The sequence below is a fragment of the Sphaerodactylus townsendi genome, linkage group LG06, assembly GCF_021028975.2.
Source record: "Sphaerodactylus townsendi isolate TG3544 linkage group LG06, MPM_Stown_v2.3, whole genome shotgun sequence".
NCBI lineage: Eukaryota > Metazoa > Chordata > Lepidosauria > Squamata > Sphaerodactylidae > Sphaerodactylus > Sphaerodactylus townsendi.
The window spans coordinates 7968589-7987549 of NC_059430.1; the positions used below are offsets into that span (position 1 = coordinate 7968589).

General features: G+C 49.6%; 1 protein-coding gene across 1 annotated transcript in view; it reads right to left on the reverse strand.

The window, feature by feature from the left end:
• Positions 1–292: 292 nt before the first annotated feature.
• The window catches only part of LRGUK (leucine rich repeats and guanylate kinase domain containing), a 79053-nt gene continuing 60384 nt past the window's right edge, over positions 293–18961 (reverse strand). The window contains exons 14-18 of the mRNA XM_048501473.1: positions 10401–10489; positions 6558–6680; positions 6289–6315; positions 4469–4611; positions 293–951 (exon numbers count right to left, since the gene is read on the reverse strand). Of these exons, the coding sequence (XP_048357430.1) occupies positions 800–951; positions 4469–4611; positions 6289–6315; positions 6558–6680; positions 10401–10489 (534 nt within the window). The 3' untranslated portion in view covers positions 293–799. The remainder of the gene's footprint in view (positions 952–4468; positions 4612–6288; positions 6316–6557; positions 6681–10400; positions 10490–18961) is intronic.

Below are 18961 nucleotides of genomic sequence, written 5' to 3' on the forward strand. Positions count from 1 at the left end.
TGGCCCTCACCACCTCAACAAACACCCTGTGAGGTGGGTGGGGCTGAGAGAGCTCTGAAGAACAGTGACTCGCCCAAGGTCACCCAGCTGGCGTGTGCGGGAGTGCACAAGCTAATCGGGTTCACCTGATAAGCCTCCACAGCTCAAGTGGCGCAGCGGGGAATCAAATCCAGTTCTCCAGATTAGAGTGCGCCTGCTCTTAACCACTACGCCACGCTAGCTCTCTGCCAGGAGTCGAATGCGGTTGAACAAAGGTCCATGAAGGTTTGACTGAAATAATGCAACAGCCAGATGGGCTATTTTGTTATTTTATAGGAAAACAATAACCTATTTCATCTTGCAGGGAAAATACAGCACTAGAAAAATCCATCCGTCTGTACAATACACGTCAGCCTTAGGAGCCCAAGGCCTTCAATACTCCTTCAATACAATACACCTTCGGTGCCCAAGGCCTTCAAACAGCTACAGCAAACCCACAACCGGCTAAAGAGCGGCTCCGACATTTCCAAAGGAGGGAAAACAAACAATTTCGAGCTAGCGAGAAAAGCAAAGATCTGGATTTTTGTGAGGAGCGGCGCATTCTTCCCGGCCCCCGAGGGATTCTGTGCCCCTTATGCGTGGCCTGTTCCGCTCGCGAGACATCCCCGGCGGCTAAAGATCCCGTGTTTCAGAGGAGAGGAATCAGCACTGAGCCATCAGAAACGGAAAACTCTGTGCAGGTTTTTCGTGGAGGGGGACAGAGCAAAGGGGGGGGGAACTCAGCACGAGGCAGCAGCGGGGAAAAGACGCCGCTTCGCCCTCACGAGTTGTGTTTTTTCCGTCCCGACGGGATGGGAGGGAGCACCGCTTTGGTGTTAGACCCCGGCCGGATTGTGACGTGGGGAATATGCGGGGAGGAAGACTTAGATTTCAGCGTCTTTTTCTCTTTGACCTCAGGAGAAGCGTCTTGCTCTGGAAGGGAGAAAGTAAAATCCGGGATTAGCTATGGAAGGAGAAATGAGAATCCTTACTAAGACGAATGCTCTAGTGCCGCCGGCTACCTGGCAGACTCGCTGTCTGATCTTCGCAGAGGGTAACCTCTGAGCAGCAGTGGCGTAGGAGGTTAAGAGCTCGTGTATCTAATCTGGAGGAACCGGGTTTGATTCCCAGCTCTGCCGCCTGAGTTGTGGAGGCTTATCTGGGGAATTCAGATTAGCCTGGGCACTCCCACACACGCCAGCTGGGTGACCTTGGGCTAGTCACAGTTCTTCGGAGCTCTCTCAGCCCCACCTACCTCACAGGGTGTTTGTTGTGAGGGGGGAAGGGCAAGGAGATTGTCAGCCCCTTTGAGTCTCCTGCAGGAGAGAAAGGGGGGATATAAATCCAAACTCTTCTTCTTCTAACCATGGGCATCGTGCTCCGCCAGCTGCATAGGTTGCGAGCGGAGTATTAAATCAGATTCCAGGTTTTGGTGCTTACCTTTAAGAAGAAGAGTTTGGATTTGTACCCCACCTTCCTCTCCTGTAAGGAGACTCAAGGGGGCCTACAAGCTCCTTCCCCTTCCTCTCCCCACAACAGACACCTTGTGAGGTGGGTGGGGCTGAGAGAGTTCAGAGAGAACTGTGACTAGCCCAAGGCCACCCAGCAGGAATGTAGGAGTGTGGAAACACATCTGGTTCACCGGATAAGCCTCTGCCGCTCAGGTGGAGGTGTGGGGAATCAAACCTGGTTCTCCAGATTAGAATCCACCTGCTCTTAACCACAACACCACGCTGGCTCTCCCTAAATGATCTGGAGCCATCATATTATTATTATTATTATTATTTATTATATTTATAAACCGCCCTCCCCCGAAGGGCTCAGGGCGGTGAACAAACAAATAGATAGAGCACAATAAAATCAGTAATCATTAAATAACGGCTCTATACATATTTAAAATCAACCCCATTAAAATGCAGCGTTCTAACATCAGGTAAAGCAATGGCGTCCTACTAATAGATCCCTAAAAGGGAGGGAAGAAGAAGAGAAGAGGGACAGCAGGGTCCACAGATGTTAAAGGGGCCATCAACGGCCAGCCTCTCCAAGGCCGGTGGAACAACTCTGTCTTGCAGGCCCTGCGGAAATCGATTAAGATCGCGCAGGGACCGCATAGCTGGAGGTAGAGTGTTCCACCAGGCAGGGGCCAGAGCTGTAAAGAGCTCTCTGTGGCCCGGGTGGAAAGAGCTTAGCAGCATCAGTGAGGGGCCAGGGATCACCAGTAGGTTGGCCTCTGCTGAAAGCAGAGGTCGATTTGAGGACATATGGGGCAAAAGGAAGGCGGTCCCGCAAGTCACGGAGGTCCCCAGGCAGCGCCAAAGGCCTTAAAGAGTCCAATACCAACACCTTGGGAAGATGATTTGGAGATTCCAACCCGGTAACCAGTGCGCGCAGCACAGGTGAGAATATCCGATCTCTGGCGGCACCTCCGCGCTTTTGGTGGAAGCAGACGGGCGCATTCCTGGACCAGTTTTAATTTCGGGAATCAATAGCAAAGGAAGGCCTCGCGTAGAAGCGAGTTGCAATAGTCATAGCCTGGAGGTGACCGTTGCATGGATCACAGTAGCCAGATCCGTTTGGGAGAGGAAGGGGCCAGCCGTCGAGGGCTTGCCGGAGATGTAATGAAAAAAAACGCATAACCGGGTTACGCAAGATGGGCCACCTGGGTCTCCATTGAAAAGGCGAATCCAGGTGGACCCCCGGAAGGCTGCCGGAGCGGAGGAAGGCCGGTGCCAATGTAGCCCCCCTCCCACGCGGCAGCTGGAAATCCCCAACCCCTCCCCGGCCCAGCCAGAGGATCTCCGTCTTCGATGGATTCAGTTTTAACCTGCTCTGCTTCAACCAACCAGCGAGCCGCCTCTTAAAGCAATGCTGGAGGAAGCTACAGGGGCGATGACCGTTCCCCACCCTCCATCAACAGAATGAGCTGAGTGTCATCAGCATATTGATGACAGAGTCAGCCCAAAGCTCCGTACCAACTGAGCAAGGGGTGCATATAGATGTTAAATAACAGCGGGGACAACAGCGCTCCCTGAGGTACACCACACTGAAGTGGGCACTTTCAGGAGGCTGAGTCCCCGCACCACTACTGCTGGAGTCCGGTCCCGGAGAAGCGAGGCAATCCACTGAAGGACAGTGCCTCGCATACCCCAGAAAGCGGCCAGGCGGTGGGTCAAAAGATGCGTGATCGACCCGCATCAAAGCGCTGCGGTAAGATCTAACAACACCAGCAGCGCCCGATCCGCCTCGGTCAGAGTTGCATGCGGAGCATGTCTGTGGCCGGCGACAAGAACAGTCTCAGATCCCATGCCCAGCACGCGGGCTTGGACTGGAAGGGATCGAAAGCCGATGTGTCCTCCAGGAAGCCCTGAAGCTGCTCCAACACCACTCTCTCAATTACCTTCCCCAGAAACGAAAGATTCGAAACGGGGCGGTAATTGGCCAGATCACCAGGATCTAACGATGGTCTTTTTAAGAGTGGGCGGACCACTGCCTCCTTCAACCCACCCGGAAAAACTCCCGTGATCTCTGGGACAGGGACAGCCCTAAAGGGGATGGCATCACGGATGAACATTGCCACACCACCACCCCGGCCCCGTCGTGCCCCGTCCAGCCCCATTGGCGCTACGCCACTGTTTGAATCCCACCACCATGGGAACCTGTTACTAAAAGTTTTGGATCCCACCACTGCACTCAGCTATCTCCATAATTGGCGGCCTCTTCACAAAAACCAGGGTCAGAAATATTCAGCAATAAAGAGAACCTAATCAGATCTGGCAGCCCAGATTGGAAAAGAGAATGTAAATGGATATATTTAGATCTGATTTTAACAAATCTGGTGCAGCGCAGGAGTTGGCGGGCCAGGGTTTCAACCACATTGGGTTTGCAGCCGCATAACCTTGCAGATTTTTCTACATTACTAAACCTACCCTTTAATAGGACAGAGGGCATAACGTTGAATCGCGCGATGGTGAGAGCTCTCCTTGCTCGGGGGTTCGTTAGAACATAAAGGTAATAGGCCATACAACTCTGCTCGAATGGAATTAAGAATTCGTTTCCCACCCAAGGACCGGCGTAGCGGCTGCATCCTTGCCACAGCCCCGCCCAGGAGTGCCCCGCCCCATCATGCCCCGCCCAGCCCCATTGGCGCTACGCCACAGTTTGAATCCCACCACCGTGGGAACCTGTTACTAAAATTTTTGGATCCCACCACTGCATCCCACCCCCCAAACTGAATGGTTGTTTGTTTGTTTTTTAGGACAGGGAGGTTTTGTGACGGGCTCGGGCCAACATCTGCTCCTGTTTTTCTCAGCCTCTGGTGAGAAATAGGCACATCTGGATTTGAGAGAATCCCAAACTGAATTCCCAGCGCTACAAGACGTCACATCCTTTGTAACCCGAAAGAGCCTGCGGCAACCCATCCGACCCCGCGGGGCTTAACGTTCATTCTTACCTTTCTTGTCCACATGGTCACCTTCGGCCCCATCACCCAGCGAAGCAGGGGAGACGGATCTCCTGCTCGAAGACCTCATGGACATAATTAGTCTAGCCGAGGTGATCAGTGACAATCGAGCTGAACCTCGCGATTCTCTGGAGCTGGAAAGGAACACACGTTTCTACTGACAGTTCCTTTTTTAAAAGAAAAAGTTTACCGTGCACTTCGCAGGTCTGGTTGTTTTCAAAGGTGAACGCCACCGAGAGCGGCTGTGTGGCTCAGGGGTTAGAGCCAGCCGAGCAACTGTAGTTAGTATGGATTCTGTTAACCTCTGGATACTGACTGGCTGAAATTGCGGGGCTCAGTCCTGGCTGATACAAGAAGAAGAAGAAGGAGTTTGGATTTATATCCCCCCTTTCTCTCCTGCAGGAGACTCAAAGGGGCTTACAATCTCCTTGCCCTTCCCCCCTCACAACAAACACCCTGTGAGGTGGGTGGGGCTGAGAGAGCTCCGAGAAGCTGTGACTAGCCCAAGGTCACCCAGCTGGCGTGTGTGGGAGTGTACAGGCTAATCTGAATTCCTCAGATAAGCCTCCACAACTCAAGCGGCAGAGCTGGGAATCAAACCCGGTTCCTCCAGATCAGAGTGCACCTGCTCTTAGCCACTGCTCTTAGCCACTATGCCACTGCTGCTCCAAGTGATTTTAATCTGCGTAATGCTAAATCGTGCCAGGACCTTTTGTTGGCAATCTTTGGAGTTGCAGTATTCCAGTGGTGGCGAACCTATGGCACAGGTGCCAGAGGTGGCACTCAGAGCCCTCTCTGTGGGCACACACAAACAGAGTGCCCCCCCCCCCCACACACACACATCTAGGCCGGCCTGGGCCACTGGGCTTGATTATTAGCATTAAACCTAAGACCTAGTTTTGGGGAAGCAGTGCAGGTAACCCTGTTAAGCGCTGTTAAACCCCACTGATTTTCATGAAAAGAACTAAAGCAGGATCCTTTCCCTGGGAGTAAGCTCGGGTGCTGGCAATGGGAGTTGCTTCTGAGTAAACCCTCCTAGGGTCATGATTCACCCGTTGGAAGAGTTGCACGGTTGCTTCAAAGCAAAGCCACCGACTACCACCAAGCTTACACCTGAGTAACGCACGCCTCGGAGCCAACCGTTTTTTCTAAACTAAAACCTCAGTATTCAGGTTAAATTGCCGTGTTGGCACTTTGCGATAAGTAAGTGGGTTTTGGGTCGCATTTGGGAACTCGGTCTCGAAAAGGTTCGCCATCACTGCGGTATCCAGAACCCGATGGAGAAGCCACCTTGCCCATAAGAATTAGCACCACTGTCGGCATGTCTACTTTGTGTAGATAAAACACTGGTGGACACAGATGCATGTTTTGAACTGACTAGATTTTGAGACTCGGAGAGTACGTCAGCTACCCGAGGAATCTCTCAACTCCAGAGCTCGAATGGAGTTTAGTAGCAGCGGTTTGGGGCCAGGGTACCTGAAAGACGCGTTCTCACGTGTTCCTGCCCAGAAATTTCTATCACAGGAGAGGCTCTTCTGACTGTCCCGCCAATCAAAAAAGCTCTTCTGGTAGGTACATGAGACAGGGCCTTTTTGGCAGGTAGGCGCACAAGCCGGCAACGTAATGCTCTGGGACACTCCTGTGGCCATCAGGGAAACCATGACCGGGTTTTATGATGCCTATCGGTTGCCATCGAGTGTGGCCCACAAGCCACTGAGCGAGTGAATCGAGCGTGACGTACAGCAACAGAGACCCACAGGCAGGACGTGTGGCCGGGGCAACAACTCCTGCAAACCCTGCCACGTACTCACCACGAAAGGTTTCTGACTTCACTCGATCTTTAATCCCAAAGGATGGAAGCATGAAATTGAAACGGACGGAACATTACATTTCGCTCGAGCGCTCTCCAACGGGGCTCTTGCACGAGTCTTGCTTTGAAATCCTACGCGGGGTTGTCGTGAGTCAGTCGTGACTTGACGGGGCTTCCCGTCGCCAACAGATTGAGGATTTCCATTTCCCACTCCCTTAATAATGAATACGGGAACAAACAGAGCTGGCTTTTGCTCAGAACGGAACCCACCTCTGGCTACTGCGGTCCAGGGAGCCGGCACCCTGTGCAGCGATGCTGCAGCGGCCGCCGTAAGCGGTGGGCTCCAGATACTGGGGGTATGTGCTGGCTACGGTTGTGATACTGGCTTCATCCCTGGAACGACATGCAAATAGATTTCAGGCATACCCATAAATACAATACCAAGACGGTGGAGGTGCGAGCGGGAGGAACCCACTGCTGCCCAACGCTGATAACGCTGAAGCAACAACATGGAATCTCCAGGAAAAACCACCGCCTGCGCTGTTTTTAACCATTGAAAGGCAAAGAGAATTGATCTGCCTTTGTTTAATTTTCTTTTCTCCTTTCCTTCAGGTTATTAGAATGACCGTGAGAGGTAAGAAACATTGCACCTTCTTCCCCACCCCAAAACATAGTCTGCTTGACACCAAGACCTTATGTGGCATCCACCCCTGGTACGAATATTCTTGAACATTCCCAGTCACTACCCAAATCTTGGCCCCAGCTGTCCTTATTTCTACTTCTGTGACTTTAGTACAGACCTGGGCATTATACGGCCCGCGGGCCACATCCGGCCCGCCGGATGACCCTGACTGGCCCCCCTGCCTTGCTGGGGAATGAGGTGCCTTTGAAAGCCCCGCAGAAGCCGGTTGCCTTGGCTGCCGGTTTCTGCGGGGCTTTCAAAAGCGCTTCGCCCCCCTGCCTTGCTGAAGCTGAAGCTATAGTAACCCCCACCTTGAGTACCCTTTTCAGTGCTGTGGGCTCTAAATTGCTGCGCTGGTCTAGGAGAAAAATGGGCTAAATTAAACTGAAATTCACATCGGATATCAGCCTCCATTTCACAACAGCCGAGCTCTTTTTACACAGCATTACTCTGAAAGGTGTGTATACCGTTCGTTGGCCAAGCTTTGTCCTTCGGGGCAATTTTCCTGGGCCGTGTTTCCACTTAGGTGTGAAGTAAACACGACCTATCGGCATGCACCTCTCCGGAGCCCATTAGCGCCCTCCCTAATCGAATGACATTACGTTTGTTCTGTGCCGTGGCACACGTAGGGGGGAAAAAAAGGAAACTCAGCACTTTGTTTTACCACCGGCTCTTAATAATAAAAAAAGGACTGCTCTCTGTCTCTTGGCAACAGAGTGGTTGAACGGAGGAGTACAGTTCTCGCTTTAGCTGCCGCTGCTGAACTCTGGGAGCAAAGAGCCATTTTTTTGTGAAAAGTGGCCGCTCGGCTCTGAATTAAAATGGGTGGGTGTTTTCAAGAGCGGAGCCGGGAAAAGCCACATAAAAAAAGGCAGAAATCTATTATGGATTTTTCCCAATTACTTTGCCAGAGAGGGGAGCTCTCTCCTTTGACACCAACAAACAAACAGAGCTCCAACCCACTATGTCTCAGAGAGAGCAAACTGAAAATAAGAGCAGCCTTCTGGCATCGAAGAGACCATCCAAAGAAACTTTGGGCTTTCTGTAAGCCCGGCTCACTTTGACCCCAAACCTACAACAGAGAAAATGAGTCCTAGAAACAGTATAGCATGAGGAAATTGTTTCCACGACTTTGGGGCAAATAATAGGGCTTTGCTTTGCACTGAAGCAGGGTCCCAAACTGGGTTTGGTTTTTGTCCCCTCCCCCAACATAAGAACGAGCCTGCTGGATCAGACCAGAGTCCATCTAGTCCAGCACTCTGCTACTCGCAGTGGTCCACCAGGTGCCTTTGGGAGCTCACATGCAGGATGTGAAAGCAAGGGCCTTCTGCTGCTGCTGCTGTTGCTCCCGAGCACCTGGTCTGCTAAGGCATTTGCCATCTCAGATCAATGAGGATCAAGATTGGTAGCCAAAGATAAACTTCTCCTCCATAAATCTATCCAAGTCCCTTTTAAAGCTATCCAGGTTAGTAGCCATCACCACCTCCTGTGGCAGCATATTCCAAACACCAATCACACGTTGCGTGAAGAAGTGTTTCCTTTGATTAGTCCTAATTCTTCCCCCCAGCATTTTCAATGAATGCCCCCTGGTTCTAGTATTGTGAGAAAGAAAGAAAAATTTCTCTCTGTCAAAATTTTCTACCCCATGCATAATTTTATAGACTTCAATCATATCCCCCCTCAGACGTCTCCTCTCCAAACTAGAGAGTCCCAAACGCTGCAGCCTCTCCTCATAAGGAAGGTGCTCCATCCCTCAATCATCCTCATTGCCCTTCTCTGCACTTTTTCTATCTCTTCAATATCCTTTTTTGAGATGTGGTGACCAGAACTGGACACAGTATTCCAAGTGCAGTCGCACCACTGCTTTATATAAGGGCATTACAATCTTTGCAGTTTTATTATCAATTCCTTTCCTAATGATCCCCAGCATAGAGTTTGCCTTTTTCACAGCTGCCATGCACTGAGTTGACATTCCCATGGAACTATCAACTAAGACGCCCAAATCCCTTTCCCGGTCTGTGACTTATAGCATTGACCCCTGTAGCATGTATGTGAAGTTTGGATTTTTTGCCCCTATGTGCATCACTTTGCATTTTGTTACATTGAACAGCATTTGCCATTTCTTAGCCCACTCACCTAATTTATCAAGGTCCGCTTGGAGCTCTTCGCAATCCTTCGCTTCTCACCACCCTACCTAATTTGGTATCATCCACAAACTATCAAGATGTCACCAAACTATCAAACAAATCTGCAAACATCAAGATGTCGCCAAACTTGAACTCCCTGCTCATGAGGTAAAGCTATAAATGAGTGGATGTCGCAGGCAGATTTTGTAGGTGTAACATTTGGGGGAGTAACCCCCCCCCCCAAAAAAAACCCCAAGTTTCTGATTCTCCTGTCTTTTTAAGGATCCTTTTTGAAACCGCCTGCAAACCTCTTGGGTGCTCTGACAGTGGAACTTGTGGCAGGCACGAGAGGTCCTAACCCATTTCTGTGCATTTCTTGTGCATTTCTTTATATCCTGCTTTGATCCCCACAGTTGGGACGCAAAGTGGCTTAGCACCCCTCCCCCCCCCCCCCCCCCCCGTGTTCTCTCGCAACAATAACCTGACGAGGAAGGCTGGGCTGAGAGTTTGGGACGGGCCCCAGGTCACCCAGTGAGCTTCCGTGGCAGAAGTGACCATTCGAAACCAGGTCCCCCAGGACGTGTCGGTGTCAGTAAACTGATCCTCCAAATCTATTTGGCATTTACATGACAGCCAACAGCTGCAGCCACTTGCTGAGTATAATTAACAGTGAACTGTGATAGGCTGGGTAACAGTATATAAGGCTGCAGCATACTGAGGACTGCGAGACTCGTGTCTTCGCTTTGCTTTGCGAAGCACTTTGTCCGAGTGAATCATACTTGAGAACCAATGAATGCAGGCCGCTTCTGTGAAGGAGAACTTCTGTGTGAGTGTCTTTGTTCCTACAGGGTTCCAGTATTCCGTGCTGCTCTACTACAGGGGTGTTTACTCTACACCTCAACAGGACGCTAGCCTGCCACTCGGTCCACTGCACCCTATCCCTTTCATAAGAACATAAGAAAGAACATAAGAACAAGCCAGCTGGATCAGACCAGAGTCCATCTAGTCCAGCTCTCTGCTACTCGCAGTGGCCCACCAGGTGCCTTTGGGAGCTCATGTCAGGATGTGAAAGCAATGGCCTTCTGCGGCTGTTGCTCCTGAGCACCTGGACTGTTAAGGCATTTGCAATCTCAGATCAAAGAGGATCAAGATTGGTAGCCATAAATCGACTTCTCCTCCATGAATCTTTCCTCTCTCTTCCACTCACAATTGCTCTTTTAGCTGCCCTGACTTTATTTACTACGGTGTTTATATCTTGCCTCCCCTGCCCCCCACTATCACAGGCAGGGGCCCAAGTTATGTTACCTTGGAAAGAGATGACAGTAGCTGCTGGACACTCTCCCCATCAGTCCCAGCCGAGCCATTTCTTGCCGCCTTTGCAGAGAGGCCTCTTCCTGAAGGGGAAGCACAATAAGAGCATTGGAAAAGCCCTGTTGGATCAGACCAGTAGTCCATCTAGTCCAGTTTCTTGGCTCACCTGTATCTCTGGAGGGTTCACAGGGCATGGAGGCTAAGCCCTGGTAAGAACATCGGAAGAACTCTGCTGGTCTCCTGGATTAGACCAGTGGTCCACCTAGCCCAGCATCCTGTCCCGCTCAGTGGACAACCAGTTCCTCCGAAGGTCCAACAACAACGCACAGAGGTCAAGGCCCTGATGGGTCAGATCAGTGGTCCATCTAGAGCTGTGATGGTGAACCGTTGGCAGCCAGATGTTATGACTACAATTCCCATCAGCCCCTGCCAGCATGGCCAATTGGCCATGCTGGCAGGGGCTGATGGGAATTGTAGTCCATAACATCTGGAGTGCCAAAGGTTCACCACCACTGATCTAGAGCAGTGGTTCTCAACCTTAATGCCGTGACCCTTTAATACAGTTCCTCATGTTGGGGTGACCCCCAACCCTAACGTTTATCCATTTTACAGATGGAGAACACTGATGCAGAGAGTCTTAGGCGACCCCTGGGAAAGGGTCGTTCGACCCCCAAAGGGGTCGCGACCCCCAGGTTGAGAACCACTGATCTAGAGCAAAGGTGTCAAACTCGTGGCCCTCCAGATGTTATGGACTACAGTTCCCATCGTCCACCGCCAGCTGTAGTCCATAACATCTGGAGGGCTGCGAGTTTGACACCTGTGATCGAGAGGGTGGGAAATTCTGGGAGATTTGAAACTGGGGAGGGTGGGGCTTGCGGAGGGAGTGATATTGATTGATTGATTGATTGATTGATTGATTGATTGATTGATTGTTTGGATTTGTAGACCGCCCCATCCCCAAGAGGCTCTGGCCGGTGCACAACAACGTCAACATATATACAGTGTATAACAAAGGATCACAATAGTGACCACTTAAACAATTGTTACATTTACTAAAATCCATTAAAATCCATTAAAACAGTGGTCAATACAATAATAACAGGCGTCCCATAACCCAATTTATTAAAAAGCCTCCCCAAAAGGAGGGAATGGCCGGACTCCTCCCTAGGAGGGTAAAGTAGATGTAAACAGAAATAGAATGGTAAAAATAAGTGAGTAAGAGGGGGACTCAGCGACTGGACACTCCAAAGGCCCAGCGGAACAACTCAGTCTGCAGAATTCACCAAGGTCCTGCAGGGCCTGGACAGCTGGAGGAAGAGTGTTCCACGAGGCCGGGGCCCATGTGGAGGCCAGCCGCATCATTGAGGGGCCAGGAACCACCAGCAAATTGGCCTCTGCTAAACGCAGAGGCCGAGTAGGGGCATATGGGGTAATGCAGTCTCCAAGGTACGAGGGTCCCAGGCTGCGTAAGGCCTTAAAGGTCAAAACCCACACCTTGAAGATGATTCGGAATTCCACTGGGAGCCAATGCAGCTGGCGCAACACAGCTGGCACAATATTAATGGGGCATGCTGCACAGAGTCCTATCTCCAAAAGGAATTGATCTCCAGTCTACAGATCAGTTGTAATTCTGGGAAATCTCCAAACCCCACTTTGAAGTTGACAAGTCTAGCCTGCAGAAAACTTGGGGTCGGGGGAAGGATGCTCACGCTTGTTAAATACCTAAAAAGCTGCCTCGTGGAGGAAGGCAAATATCCATTTTTTTGTAACTCAGGGAGCAAGACTGGATCAAACAGACTACGTTACAGGAGGTGGGATTTTGATTCAACATCTGGAGAAACTTCCTAGCAGTGGAGAGCAGTTCGAAAACAGAGCCAGGGCACAGACCTTCAAGCAAAGCACCTCTCAGAGAGGATACAGCCCTGCATTTTGGGATGCATTTTTAAATCTGTTTAGATGCTCTGAGCCAAACCAATAAAAAATAAAATAAAATAATGTCCTGTATAGAGCTCGGGGGTGGGGGGTGGATGGGGGGGTTGGACTAGACGGCCTTTATGGATATTTCCCCCTTTATTCCTCTCTGCTATATAGGGGTCCTTAACATCATCGGGACCCACTGTCTTCCCCCCCTCTTCTCTGGGAGGGTTTAGGTTTTAAGTAAGGGTTTCGTGGGATGCCTGTACTAAGAAATAACTGCTGTTTTAAATGGGATTTTATAGTGATGGAGCGTAGATATTAATTATGATTTTGATTCGCTCCTCTAGCTAATATAGTATGATGTTTTATGTATGATGTTTTATGTTGTACACCGCCCAGAGCCCCTTCGGGATGGTTAAATAAATTAATAATAATAATAATAATAATAATGATGATGATGATGATGATGATGATTGTCAATTGGCGCTGACAAAATCACCATATGTCAGCTGCAAAAGGCCACCCTACTCGGCTCTGCACGCATTATTCGTCGATACATCACACAGTCCTAGATGCTTGGGAAGTGTCCGACGTGTGATGTAATACAAAATCCAGCATATTGATCTTGTTTGCTGTGTATAACTGTTTTATAATAATGATGATGATGATGATAATGATAATAATGATACTGACGATGATAATGACGATGATAATGACAATGATAATAACGATGATAACAACAACAACAACAACAACAACAATAATTCTATGACTGCACAATGGGAAAGTAAAAACTCTTTGTCCTGCAGAGGATTCTACTTCTTCGGGGTGCGGGCAAATGATGTGCTGATCCAATCCGAACCAGGTCCTAGGGACGGATGTGCGGATCCCTGTTTACCAGATTTCTCTAGATGGCACTATTTGCCCCTGGATGATTACGGCTCTAAATCTGGGGTGGGGGGAGGGTGGGGGATCGCCTCTTGCCTCTGCCCCTGTCTCCATCTGCTGGGTCTTTGTGACACACGAAAAATGCTTCACTGGTTCTCTGCCAATGGAGTTACTGGAGTGGGGAGTAACTGGCTAAGGGGAAATATTCCAAGCAAAGATGCCAGGTTTATATATAGCCATAATGAGTCCAAGAACAGATAACGGTGTGATGGTGGTGTATCTTGGCTCAGGGGCGCAACTGCATTTCAGGCGGACAGGCGTGTTGGCCTGCAATAGAAGAGTGAGATTTGTGTCCAGTGGTTCCTTAGAGACCAACAAGATTAGGGGCGGGTATGAGCTTACGATAGCAGAGTCAAAAATGATTTATTCCATTTCTGATCGTGTTTTCAATAAAGGTGAAATTATGTTTTCATTTCTTTATAAGTTAGATAGGAAAAAGTTGTATTAGATAGAAAGTAGGAATTGTAGCTGTATTTTGTATTCGTATCTGAATGAAATCTCCTTTGCTCAAGGCAGGAATCCACCCCTGCTTCACCTGGGCATGTCCCTTTTCATTTGCAAAAACCACGAACGGACGTTAGACAAAAGGGAACCCGGAAGAAGCACATCCATCTGCCTTAATCCCACCAGCAGGCAGATGAGGGTGCCGTCGTCGTTAGGTTTCGTTTCCTGACCCCAAGCACCCAAAGGACCCTTTTGTGTTTTTCCCGCCTGTGCCTACGTCATCGCCTCACCCTGCTTCTGCCAGGAAATTCAAGAAGGAACTGCCCTCTGGACTCTAATTGGTTCCAGGCTGTATTGGATCCTCCCGGATTCCCGGGTGGGAGAAAGTATATAAAAGTTGTTGTAAAGCTGCTAGGCGGCTGCAGTTGCCGTGGTGTGGAGGTGCTGACACGTAGGTCAGCATCTTAATAAACTCATTTCTATTTTACTATACTCGCTGTGTTGGGTCCTGTTTCCGTTCCTCTGCGCTGCTGAGAGCTGGTTGATCTGGGAGAGTAAAAGTTACCCAGGCAGCGCGGTAACACTTTCAAGAGTGAAGAACCAGGGGGCATACATTGAAATACTAGAACCAGGGGGCATACATTGAAAATGCTGGGGGGAAGAATTAGAACTAATAAAAGGAAACACTTCTTCACGCAACGTGTGATTGGTGTTTGGAATATGCTGCCACAGGAGGTGGTGATGGCCACTAACCTGGATAGCTTTAAAAGGGGCTTGGACAGATTTATGGAGGAGAAGTCAATTTATGGCTACCAATCTTGATCCTCTTTGATCTGAGATTGCAAATGCCTTAACAGTCCAGGTGCTCGGGAGCAACAGCCGCAGAAGGCCATTGCTTTCACATCCTACATGTGAACTCCCAAAGGCACCTGGTGGGCCACTGCGAGTAGCAGAGAGCTGGACTAGATGGACTCTGGTCTGATCCAGCTGGCTTGTTCTTATGTCTTATGTTCTTATGAAGGTTCCCTTCTTCAGCTACCAGTGGCAATTCATTGCAGTGGCGGTTCCTGCTACTTCAGCCTTTGCAAGAAGGACGGTTTCGGGTATCACATTCAAAGGACAAATCAAGAGAAGGGTTCCAAGGAGTCCCGAGGATGATAGAAGGGGCTTGGCAATTCTCCAGGAATTCCCCAACCCGGAGCTGGCAACCTTACATGCGGCGCACTTGTTAAAAATGAGGAATGTCCTCCCTCCTAACCCACTCTGAGCCTGTTTGTCCTGGGCTGATGCATTTTGATTTTCCCTAGCATTTCTTAACTGCTGATTTTATTGTTTTGTTTATTGAGTCATAAGTTAGGTTACTGTCTCTGGCTTGAGAAGTCCCTGGGGATTTAGGGGTGCAGCCCGTGGGGAGAGGAATCTGGTCAGGGATTTTACTTATAATCTGTGATATAGAAGAGAAGAAGAAGAGTTTGGATTTATACCCAACATTTCTCTCCTGTAAGGAGACTCAAAGGGGCTTACAATCTCCTTTCTCTCCCCAACAAACACCCTGTGAGGTGGGTGGGGCTGAGAGAGCTCCAAAGAACTGTGACTAGCCCAAGGTCACCCAGCTGGCATGTGTTGGAGTGCACAAGCTAATCTGGTTCACCAGAAAAGCCTCCACAGCTGAAGTGGTAGAGCGGGGAATCAAACCTGGTTCTCCAGATTACAGCGCACCTGCTCTTAACCACTGCACCACACTGGCTCCATCTATATGTATAAAAAGCTAACCGTGAGTTTGTTACTCATGCCCTAATGCAGGAACTGCTGGACCGAATCCTCCCAAATTTGCCCACGACGTCCGTTCCCCTGGCAGGCATGTTTCGGCGCCTTCAGCAGGCTCCAATGTCACTCCTGAGCCGGGTAAAATGCACGTTCCCCAACCCCCCAGCGGACCAATGAGGGCCCGCCGGGCCGGGGGGTCGTGGCTTGCCCACCTTACACACGGCGTGCGCGTTCACACTGCGCGAAACCACCTGCTCCAGACACAAGAAGAGGAAGGAGGAGCATTCGCAGCCATGGCGCAGCACACGACCGGTACGCCTCTCCCCTTCCTCCTCCCTTCAATTCCTAACCCCCCCAAGCCACAGCGAACTGCACAGCAAGACCACTCCAGTGAGGGCCACTGCCACAGGGGCCACGGGGGTTGCTTTGATTGCCCTAACCCCCCCCCCCCACGGGGAGCCACAGTGAAGCGTCGCCGGGCCAGCTAGTATACTATAGACTTTGCCCTCGGGAGTTGCCGTTCTTTTCAGAAGAACTGATTTCTGTGATCTGGAAATTAATTATGGTTCCAGAAAAATGCCAGACATCGCCCCGAGGTTGCCAGCCCCAGTCATAAGACTTTCTGGCCATATTGTCTTACTTAAACTGCTTTTTGCTGCGTTTACTTTAAAAATGTAAGAACATAAGAAAAAGCCTGCTCGATCAGGCCAGAGTCCATCTAGTCCAGCACTCTGCTACTCGCAGTGGCCCACCAGGTGCCTTTGGGAGCTCACGTGCAGGATGTGAAAGCAATGGCCTTCTGCTGCTGCTGCTGCTGCTGCTCCCGAGCACCTGGTCTGCTGAGGCATTTGCAATCTCAGATCAAGGAGGATCCAGATTGGTAGCCATAGATCGACTTCTATAATTTCACACTGCCACTATTGCTGCGTGGTGCACCTTTATGTGGCTTTGTACAGCCATGCCATTTTCCTCCCCGTTCCATCGGCTTCTGTGATTTCTTTTGGAAACTGCCTCAAACTGGTCTCAAAGATATACTAATAAAATTACAATGAATGTTAAAGGCATGGCAGGCTGGGCTCCTGGGCTTTGGAAAGAAGAAACTTTGCCGGCTACACTTTTCGGCGTGGAGATGAAGCGATATGAAAGGAAACATGATTTTTCTTTTCTTGCCGGTCGGGATGCAGTTAAAAGTGGCGGAGCGCGGCGATGACTGGAACGCTGCTCCTTTTTTATATCCGCTATTCTCTCTCAGTATTAATGAAAGCCGTTTGCTAAGCGATGGGTAGCGGGCCAGGTTTTCGGCTGTTCCTCTCCATCTGGAGCCATAACTTCAGACATCGGAAAGTGGGGCTCGATTTACTTAGCAAGAAGACAGGAGGGGAATAACTCTAAAGCTGTCCTGAAAAATCGGCATTTGGACTTCATCATTCTAGAACGGAGGGTTCCTCCCTCTCTTAAAGCCTCCTTCAGATTTATCCCCCTTCTTTACCCACACACATGCAGAGACACACAGAACTGTCCTCCCGGGTCTTAAATTATCTGGTTTAGAACCTGAGTTTAGCTTAGGGTTTGGTTGGGAAACGTCAGGTCTCGGACCTTCAGTCAACAAACAGACTCTGGATTGGTTGCTGTGGGCTTTCCGGGCTTTGTGGCCGTGGTCTGGTGGATCTTGACTGGACAGTGTGTGGCACACTTCTCTCTGGGATATGCCTCTGAAGAAGCCAGCCACAGATGCAGGCGAAACGTTAAGGAACAAGATCCACCAGACCACGGCCACACAGCCCGGAAAGTCCACCACAACCAGTTGAGTCCGGCTGTGAAAGCCTTCGACTAGACTCTGGATTCTTGATCAGAAATGTTTATTGAAAAGCAGCGAAGCCCCTAGCTTGAGAAAGCCAGTTCTGCCAGACGTGGCTTTCTGAGCACCCTTTATCCCCAGAGAAGTGCAACGAGGATGATTGAAGGATTGGAGCACCTTCCTTATGAGGAGAGGCTGCAGCATTTGGGACTCTAGTTTGGAGAGGAGACGTCTGAGGGGGGATATGATTGAAGTCTATAAAATTATGCATGGGGTAGAAAATGTGGACAGAGAGAAATTTTTCTCTCTTTCTCACAATACTAGAACCAGGGGGCATCCATTGAAAATGCTGGGGGGAAGAATTAGGACTAATCAAAGGAAATACTTCTTCACGCAACGTGTGATTGGTGTTTGGAATATGCTGCCACAGGAGGTGGTGATGGCCACTAACCTGAATAGCTTTAAAAAGGGCTTGGACAGATTTATGGAGGAGAAGTCGATCTATGGCTACCAATCTGGATCCTCCTTGATCTGAGGTTGCAAATGCCTTAGCAGACCAGGTGCTCGGGACCAGCAGCAGCAGAAGGCCATTGCTTTCACCTCCTGCATGTGAGCTCCCAAAGGCACCTGGTGGGCCACTGCAAGTAGCAGAGAGCTGGACTAGATGGACTCTGGTCTGATCCAGCTGGCTTGTTCTTATGTTCTTAATTCTCCCCCTCCTTGTCTCCCAGAGAAAGTGTGGAGTTGTTTAAAGGCTTAGGCGCCTCAAGGCCACAACAGATCCAACCACTTGGTTAGCCTCCCCCCTTGATCAGCAGTCACATCCTGTTCCTCTGATGGTTCACCATGGTCATTCAGCCTAGTTACGTATCTACAACCTGTGTTAAAGTTATGAAGATCAGAGGGGAAAGGGAAAGAGAGAGAAAGCCAGGGGTGGGATTCAAATAATTTAACAACTGGTTGTTTACAAGCACCATTTTAACAACCGGTTCTGCCAAAGTGGTGCGAACCAACTGAATCCCACTACTGGAGAAAGCCCCTTTTACATATCAATCAAGTTGCATATCAATCAGGTTACATGAGAGTCACAATCAAGTTGCATACATCAGACTTCATTCCTAACAGGAAATCCCAGGGGACCTCTCTAGAGTGCAATGCCATCGATTCCACCCTCCAAAGTAGTCATTTTGTCCAGTGGAAATGATCTCTGTAATCTGGACAGCAGCTCCAATTCCCAAGAGATCTCCAAGCCAGGACGTCTGGCTATTAAACTGAACAATGTTTTATATGTCTACTGCGTAAGAGATTGTTTTTAGTGCTCTCCCAAAAATTTTAATTGGAAAAACTGGGAAATTCTGCAAACATTTTCATGCTGTACTTTGGAACGTGTGGAATCCTTTGTAAGACCAGGGGTTTTTTCACTTAGAAAGAAAAAAAACATTTAACAGGAGATTTTTCAGCATGCCCCCAAATGTTCTAGTTCTGCCATTAGAAAAAAAATTAAGGCTTCAGGAAAAAAATAACTTTTTAGTGCACATTTCTCTGGTCCCTTCTGCACATGCAGAATAACGCACATTCAATTGACCTGCGCAATTGTTTGAAAGTGGATTTTGCTATTCCGCATGTAGGCACATATCAGAAAAACAGATTTTTCCTCTTTCCTTTTTCCAGCCAGGGCCCG